The sequence below is a fragment of the Scleropages formosus genome, chromosome 10 (assembly GCF_900964775.1).
Source record: "Scleropages formosus chromosome 10, fSclFor1.1, whole genome shotgun sequence".
NCBI classification, from domain to species: domain Eukaryota; kingdom Metazoa; phylum Chordata; class Actinopteri; order Osteoglossiformes; family Osteoglossidae; genus Scleropages; species Scleropages formosus.
The window spans coordinates 15,586,898-15,596,107 of NC_041815.1; the positions used below are offsets into that span (position 1 = coordinate 15,586,898).

General features: G+C 47.9%; 1 protein-coding gene across 4 annotated transcripts in view; it reads right to left on the reverse strand.

Annotated features, from left to right (window-relative positions):
• LOC108933470 (unconventional myosin-Ic-like) overlaps window positions 1-6,097 on the reverse strand; it is a 32,135-nt gene extending 26,038 nt beyond the window's left edge. For 2 of the 4 annotated variants that reach the window (XM_018750563.2, XM_018750562.2), the window contains exon 1: window positions 2,120-3,329. Coding sequence is in view for 2 of the 4 variants with exons in the window: in XM_018750559.2 (XP_018606075.1) it covers window positions 5,570-5,662 (93 nt within the window). In the remaining 2 variants the exon portion in view is untranslated. Of the gene's footprint in view, window positions 1-2,119; window positions 3,330-5,569; window positions 5,761-5,935 lie in introns of those variants that run through there. The other 2 variants (XM_018750559.2, XM_018750560.2) reach the window with 2 other exon arrangements.
• Between the last annotated feature and the right edge of the window lie 3,113 nt (window positions 6,098-9,210).

Here is a 9,210-nt window from a genome sequence, read left to right on the forward strand (position 1 = left end):
CAGCAATTTGTGAAATTACTCAAGGCCCGCTTCATGTGACCCCCATTGCCAGGAAATGTTAAAAAAGGGGGTCTGCTAACCTCACTAAACCTAGCACAGTTCGTGCTGAGGGGCGGCCCACCTCCAGCCAGGATGCGCTCCAGCCATGCTGATGGAGCCGGCGAATGCCTTACGATGTGGAAACAGCTGGAAAAGAGTTCAGCCCAAACCACACTTTGCATTTCAGCAACACACACCCAGAACCGCAGATGCCCGGGGAAGCGTATCGAAACACGCGACACTGCGTCCAGTGCCACACATGTACACTGCAGCCCATCTCAGGGAAGGCTGGGCAGCACATTCTTCATGTTAGAGATATTATACTCCCATTTTAACAGAATAATGCCCCTTTACTGTCATATGTGCATGCAGCTATTTCTATGTCTGTGATTGAGAGTGGGGTGCTGAAATGAAGTAACAGAATAGCAAACAGAAATAAACAGGAGAGGAAGCCATGCCGTCAGTACGTATTTCAAATGTCTATGCCAGCACAGAGCCACGTTTAGTTGGGACAGTCCCACTGGCTATGTACCAATGTTGCTTGTGTAGTCTTATGGTCTCCACACATTGCCCCCCACGGAACAAGGGGGTCACAGCAGAAGACAGACCTTGTGTTCGTCTGTCCAGGAGCCTGGGGGGGGGGTCTCAGATAGGACCGTGTACCGAGAACCACATGGGTCACCTTTCTCTCGACGCGTCCCAAGCCAGCCCAAGTCCCTACGACCCAGGTCGTACGCCGCCAACCACCTGGCGCAAAGACAGAGCAGCTACAGAACTGGGGTCAAACTCCAACGGCTGCAGGGGACACGGTGCCCGATCAAAAGCAAATACAATCGGACCGCTCCTTCGCACAGACAAAGTGCGGCAGTTTAGACAATAATTAATCACAAATATGCCTAGCAGAGTGACAGGCTCCTGCACAACTCAAGTCCAGCGCAAAGTAACATAACCTCCGTGCTGTGACGCGTTTGAAGAAAGAAAAGAAAAGGAAAAAAGAAAAAAAAAAAAAAAAAAAAAAACAAAACACACGTTCACTGCATGCATGTGAGCCATGGGTCCACAAGCATGTTTGCTAGGACTCATCTGATGGGCCATTTGCCGCCGGTGTGTAAATGCTGTTTAGGAAGATAGGCAGCACGGTTGACGCCCGTGGGGCTGTCAGTCAGAGGCTCTGCGGGGGGTCACTGGGTCAGAGTGGTTACATCACTGCGCGTGTCGTGTCATGTCATCCCATCCCATCCCACCAGGGCTGCGCAACTCCGTCAGGCCGCCGTCCTAATGAACTGCACAAGCATTGGCTAATTATATATTATTTATTGTAATTATGTGGCCATACTGTGGTACTAAACACCACGTGTGTAAAAACACCACGAAAAATAGGCTTGTGACGCTGTGTACGCTAAAATTCCCTGTGACATAACACAGTGACTGGAAAAAAATTAAAATTCACATCCTTGCCGCCAAAAAACACGTCCCGAACTTCGTCACCGTGTGTAATTCGAGTCGCAGCTCTGAGAGAAAACCAGCTCGGCGTGAGCTTTATTGATCACAAACGTCGTCGGGCGAGAACGCGAACCGCCGCGCCGCGTTAAGAGCCCGAGGCGCGTCCCGGAGTCGCGCGCGTCGCCGCGCCTCGTGAACCAGCTCTGGAGTGGAGGGAACGAGCGTGAGAAAACTCTCCGCCGCGCTCCCCTCAGCCTTAACGTCACCCAGGACTGACGGACCTGTGTCAGTGTCTTCGCGAATGCTGGATTAATACCTCGAAAAGAAGAAAGCGACAGATACAGGTGTCTTTTTTAGCGTCGACTAGTTCTGCTCAGTTCGCGCCCCGCCGAGGAATTCCCCACGAAGCCCAACGGGACTGCGCTCGAGCTCCTATCAGAACGAGAGCCTGCCTGCGGTGCCAGGTTCTGATATCCCTGCGCGCGCGCACACACACCGCTCCTGCCGCCGGCCCTGTGGCGTCTGTCGTGGCAAAACGCAGCCCTGCTGTGTCCACGCCACGCACAAAGTTTGCACGAAAAAGAGCCCGTCCGACTCGGAACGGGACGTACTCCTCGCACAAGGAACGGCTTCTTACCCGATTTCCCGAAGAGAGCCCTCAGTGAAGCGCGGCAACGCGTCCCACTCCTCCCGCAGCCGACTCTCTGTCGCTCCGGCCGCTACAGTGAACTCATAGCCGAGTTCAGATTTAATCCCGGAGGTGTCCGCTCCCGAGTCCCGGCGCAGCAGGCGTGTTCCCGGTCCGCCGCCCGGCGTCGTTTTTTTCCCCCCCCCAATTCAACCCTTTCCGCCAAACAACAGGCTGAGGAATGAGCACTTTTTTTAATTTTTTTTTTTTTTTTTAAAAAGCGCACAGCTTTCCCCTGCCTACTGTTTTAAACAGTGTTTTGGATGTTTGAACACGTAGCTGTGGCAGTAAACCTGGACTGCAGGACAACACGGGATATTTTTATAAGAGTGTCTCCTCAGTGAAGGTTCAGCCGGCTGCATACATTCCTGCAGGAAGCAATGTAAGAAGTAGTATCTATATATGCGCCCCCCCTCGCCGCTCTCCCGCTTTAAACGCACGACGGACACCACCAGGAAGCTCTTCCGACCAATCCCACACACATCCCCTGTCACACACTGACATCAGCGCTGTCAGCGTTACGCTTCTGCGTCGCACACATTTATTTCTGTATAGCGGCGTGTCGATGACAATTTTCGGATTTGTTTGAGACGTGCAAATTGTTCTGACATATTTCTGAAGAGGATAAAGCTTTATTTGCTCCAGTCCTTGTCTTATTTTCGGGCCGCCGCCGCGATACGTCCACAGCCCGCGTCTTCGGAGCGTTTAGCGTCTCCCTCATGCAGCAAAAATCTCGCGAGTGGGAGGAAACGGAATGCCGGGCGCTGCTGAGCTCGCGCTGGACGCGCGTGGCACTGTTGCCGTGCGCTGTTTCTCGCTTCAGTCGCTGCATATTTTCGGAGGTTCGCCATGCGGAGCTTTCACGCCACGGACGGTCTATATGCATTCATTAATTTTCACTAACCGCTTGTCCTTGTCAGGGTCGCGGCTGTCCGGAGCCCATCCCGGAATGACTGGACGGGGAGGCTGAGGGAGTGAGCACACGCATACACTCACTCTGTCAATCCACCCCAAGTGTATGTCTTTGGGAGGAAACGAGAGAGGGGCGGAGAGCAAATCGGACACTGGGAGAGCCTGCAAACTACACAGAATCTCAGATGGATTCGAACCTACGCCCGAACAGCCCAGACACTGCGAGGCGGCAGCGCCACCGCAACGATGCCGCTCCCATGTGCAATTCAGCAAAATTTGAATTTTTTTTTTCTGTGAATTGAAATCTGCAGTTCAGTACCACTGCACAAATTGAAACAGAAACGTTGGATCAAGATTATAAATCCGATTTGTGACCTACAACTCAGTTGTCTATTCTTTAGTTTTACTTCAGTTACATTTATGATTAAAAAAAAAAGTTCATAAACCCTTTTCAGTGTCCATACACGCAGTATGTCATACAATCAGTGATCTGATCGCTGTCAAAGCAAAACTAGATAAACACGAGGTCATTAAACAAAAAACACCCTAACAATGAATCATGTTCATATCCATATTAACCTATTGTTTAAACGTGTGAAACTCGAGGGAAATGACCATTAAAACAATTTTTTGAAAGTAGGCACTGTGTGTGGACGAAAAGGATCGCAACTCGCGAGGCAACAAGTTCCTACACGACATGGGTCTGCAGGAGAACAACTGCACAGCTATGCGCTCTACTCACTAACTGTCACCCCATCGAAATCAAACGCAACAGGATTTATGAAGATATTATATGGTTCTGTTGCGTAATTATAAGGACGGTGTAACGCGCTGCCTTCTGACCAAAGTCCCGTTGCAACATCCGTGAAGCTCGAGCGGGACCTCGCATGTGCGCGTGTGTCAATGAAGATGAATGGGCTGCAGTACAGTCGCACCGCCAGAGGGGGGAGCTATTGATCCGCTCACAAGGCATCCCCCCCCCCAAACCCACCCCACGCGTCCTTGCATTAGCGGTGTTTGTACGCCGCGGCCCTCGGAGAGGAAGGCTCGTATCCTGTTGATCGGGCAGCGCTGGACAAGACGACTATTTCAGGGAGTGTCCCTGTCTCAGGGCCCTGGGCAGCAGTGCCATTGTCTTTCTTTTGATGAAGAAAAAAAGTGTGGATACACCCTCGCACTTACAGCACACTCTCCCTCCCTTCCTCATTTTCTCCCACACACACACATACACACTTTCTCATGCACTTATGTGATGTTACCAATGCGGAATGTTGGAAAAAGTATGTCGTTCCAGAGTTTCGGCCTTACTTCCTCATGGACCACTTGCATTCCTTTCGAAGACCTTCAGGGTGTGAGTGACATAACACACACCCACACACCCCTAAATCCAGCTTTAGCTAAGAAACCAAAAGAGATGCTAAATTATGCATAAGCTTCCCTTGAGAAAATAAGTTTGGATTTTTAAAATTAAAATATTCGTAATGAAACTTCATGTAGAATCGATGAGACATCACTGACAAAGAGATCCAGAACAAGGTATGATCAAGGCCAGGGCGCCCGCAAAGGCACGCTGTGTGCTGAGCCACAGAGAGGAGAACGTTTCACGAACCTTAAAACCATCTCAGCTGAGTTGAAAAGTGCTCTCCTTGGTGCCACACCCTGCTCCTGACTTTAACGGCTGTTTCACTGCTCTTTACAGTAGAAAATCTCCTTTTCCATCTGAGTCACAATGAGCAGATGAATTCTTTCATTTACACAGATTTTGATCTACATTCAGATGATCATACATTCAATGGCAAAGATGCAGGGTAAACATGACCCTGCAACCTTTATTTTAAATATTTGCAGCATTGTGATGATTAAAAACTAGTAGCTGTAACTAATTAACAACAGTAACCAGATATTATTTATACAGGCTCGGTCTTGGACAGCATGTAATTTTCTCTTATTTTGAAATTATAACATCACAGCAACTCACTCTTACTTATAAATCAACAAAAGCAACATATTTTCAGTGAGAATTATTATCTAAAGGTCATCTAATAAATGTGTCCTATCTTGTAGTGTCAAATCACATGCGGAAAAAAGTAATGACGAAGCTAAACACCCCACCGACCCAAATGCTGTAGCTTGAAGCTACTTTGAGGTCTGTGCTGTCACTTTTTCCCTGTATTTATCGACTGCTGTTCGCATCAACGGACATTTGCCCTTCGGGGAATCAAGTACGAGAAAAATCTAATAGAGCAAATTGATTTCCTATTTAAACTGTCAAAAGCAGTTACCCCAGCAACCAATAACTGCAAAGTATGAATAATGTAAAAACTTTTTTTTCAATGCCAGCTGTTGTGATGATAGGAGTAACATTGCGCATCTATCCAACACATTCCACTGGTGTTCCCCTGCAGAGCTGGGGTGCTTCATGGCCAATCCCTGGTTTCCACCACCCCCCCCAGCAGTGACGGTAAGAGCCCCCCAGCATTCACCCACCTTGCTGCAATTTTGGCAATAACTCTCGCCATTTTTCCCGGGGGATAGAATGATCTCCCCTGTCGGGACCAGCTGGATCTTCAGCTCCATCATGGTCTCTGCTGCTGTCCGTATGTCCGTCTGTTCCTCCCTCTCTGAGCTGGCTGGTCAATACAGCGCAGTCCAGTCTCTGTGTGTGTGGAGCGGGCAGTGTGCCATCAGCATGGGAGATACAGAGATCAAGAGCGCGCGAGCGAGTGAGTGAGTGAGAGAAAAAGACAGAGAGCGAGAGAGAGAGAGAGAGAGAGAGAGAGAGAGAGAGAGAGAGGAAACAGAAAAGGCGTGATGTCCCAGCGAAGGACCGTCAGGTATCAGTGGGACACTCACAGTCTGCAGGCCAGACTCAGGCCCCGTATTTCACTGCACAGCTGGATAGAAGTGTAGAATTAGAGAAACCCAGCAAGAACTGCAGCATAAAACCCGTCTGCCTGAGGGGTAAGTCCTGTGGAAGAGTGAGCGAGGAGCGATCATCCCCTGCTGCCGTTGCGAGCAAGTGTGTTTCCCTTGTCGGAGATGGAGCTGTATATACGGACTGTCAGGAGGGGTTGCCTTTGCCAGCCCCTGCGCTGTAATTGATGTTCCTGCTTGCTGGCTGGCTGTCGGAACACTGGGCTGGTCATCGGGGCTTCCTCCTGGAGCCAGCATCCTGTCTTCGACATTCCTAGGGTAAACAGTGTAGGAGACGGCTCCAGTTCCTCTGCGTGTGTGACAGGGAGCCACGTGTCCCACCCCCCACACCCGCTCATGCAACCCTTCATTTATTTACATTCTGCCACCTGCCTTTATTTCCTGATGACACGGTACAAGTGTACGGATCAGGTAGAAAATGGAGCAAGAATATGTATATCCCCCTGCTCGAACCCGCACCCTGACCCTGCGTGACTTCTGTGCCCAGCTTTACCGTTATGGGTGATACAATTCCTTCGTCGTCAGCGGAGCAAACCTGCACATCGGCTGTGCATCTAATTCAAGTTCATGAGGGTTTTCGGTGCACATTGCAAGGGTTCCTGTGTGTATCTGTTTATTTCTTTTCATGTGAAAGATCTGGATGTATCAGTGAGCACAAGGAGACAATGCAACAGGAAGCGATAGCGACACACATCCTTTCACCTCTGACTTTGGACCGAGACATTGCCGATCGGCCTCCATCAACAGGAAACAGTGGCCCTGCTTTCCCTGTGCACATTGGGCTGGGTTGGTGTACAGAGGCACAAAAATCACAGAGGAAAGACAAAGCATTTGTTAATATTAAGACTAAACACTAGAAAACATGTGCAAACAGTAAAAATCCTGTAATGAAAATTGTTTTCAACAATCTCTTGAATATAACAAGGAAACCGCAAACTACAGTATGTTTAAAATGGAAAAAAAAAAAGCCAAAAAATTCTGAGGAATGGGGAAACATATAACTGTATATGTTAAATAAATAAATAAATGAATAGTTCATATGTAAATCTGAGCTTTTCAACAGCAGGAGACCTTATCTCTTGAGCGATAAGGGTCACACGGCAGTTTCCTGTTTTGCGGGCAGCCAGTTCCTTGACCGACACTGTCTTCGGGGAATCTGGGACTTCGGCACAGAGGTGCGAGGTCCAGAGGCTGCGCCTCGGCCTTTGCCCTTGCAACAAGGAGTCACAGAGCATGGCAGGTAATGACAAAGCCCACCTCCTTACGTGACAGGGAAGGCTGTTCCATGAGAAGATCTCCAAGAATTTCACGCGCACCGCGGAAGATGCTGGGTAAAAAGAGGAGCCCACATAACTTGCTCTTTCCTCCATAGACGCACACGTATACAGCAACAAGAGGGCAGCATTTAAGGAAATGTGGGAGGCAGACAAGGAGCAAAACTGTGAATGTAGAAATGGACACAACAGGCGACTGCTTGAAGTACGACCAGGGAGAGCCCCGGTAAGGCTGTTGAGGGCTGCAAGAGTAAAAGTGCATTGTCTTCAAGGTAAGGCAGAGGGTATCTTATTTTCTTAGACACTAGCTACAACTATTTTAAACAATAGAGGAGAAATAAATGGGGGAAACTGAAAATATGTCAATGTCATGTTTCGGTCTTATCCAGTACACGCATTCCCCGGCTGGAGCAGAGCCCTTTCCACAGGAAAAGGGAGAAAGATTAAGGCTTGTAACACAAAATCTGGCAACAGCAGCTCAGATACTTGACCAGGTCTTCCAAACCAAGATACCCTCAATAGTACCGTCAAAACCACCAAGAAAAGAAGTACTAGTGCAAGTGGTGGCCTGTGTAATCCCAAGTAAGCTCTCAAAGCCCATTTTACAAATGCGCACATAAATATAATATATATAATAAATAATCATATGTAAATATATGTAATAAAAAAGCCAGTTTTACAGCTCTAAAACATGCAGCTACATCGTGTACACCAAACTGAGGTACTCGTGCAGGAAAAGTAGTTAAGGTACCGAGCCTACACCCTGCATTTTCTGCAGTATGTTGTCCTCTTGTGGCGGAAAGGATAAACTACCAAGAGAAGAGAGCTTGAGAGTTCAGGGTGAAGACGGAAGTAATTCATGGCTTTCGCCTGTTAGGATCAGTAATCAGTAACAAGGTACGTATCAGGCAAGAGATACGGCCAAGGTAAAGCTGCAGCGAACAATCTGAAAAACACCCTGACATGTAGAGCAAAGATTGGAATTGCTTAAGCAGATATATAAAATATGATGTATAAAAATGTCAACCGTTCTTTAATGGGGTCTTACGAAACAAAAAACTGCTACGACAGTCTTTTTCATACAATGAGCTTATTACTGAGTGCAAATGGCATTTTTGCCCAGTTAAACTGTCATTGAGGTACTTTAATTCATTACCTACTATGTCTTTCACTCTAAACAGCAGGCGGATGCAATGATTCTTCCATAAGATAACCAATTACTATATATATATATATACGCTTTCGAACTCATTGTCGGTGTCAGCCAATCCCAACCCTTGATTAATTAACGATATTATATTCACCTTAAAGAACAGATTCAATGCTTTTATCTACATCATCAGTGATGGAACCTGAGGTCTGTTGGTGCTTTGGTTCAGACACACCTCATTCAGGCATCCTGAAAAGAGATGCTTAGACCTCAGCTTCCATCCAGGTAGCTCTACCTTGAAACTACCACTTACCGCTCCTGATCCACAGCCATCTAGAAGCCTTTTCAGCAGTAACAACTTTCACAGCCCTCATCCTCTGGCTGCATGTGATACCCATCACGTACTTGGATGGGCACACACCCTTCAGCCTTTTGAGTGACACTGCTCCATCAGTTCCTCACAGAACCTTGCAGTCTTTCTTTCATTACCTTCTTCCTCCTGTTCTTCACATGGAACTGTAAACTCCAAGATGACTTGCTTAGAGGCTTCTCACAGCAGCACAATATCCAGCTTGAGAGATGTCTCTGTGATGGTAGTTGGAAACCTGTGCTGCCTTCCTACGTCACCCTTCAAAAGGCAGTCTCACACCATCACCAGGATGTCATTTAGCTGACAGAGGGTTCACTCACTTTCCTTAACTGCTTCTCCAAGTCAGGGTCATGGCAGTGTGAAGCCTACAAGTACAGGGTGAAAGCCAAGCAGGCTACAT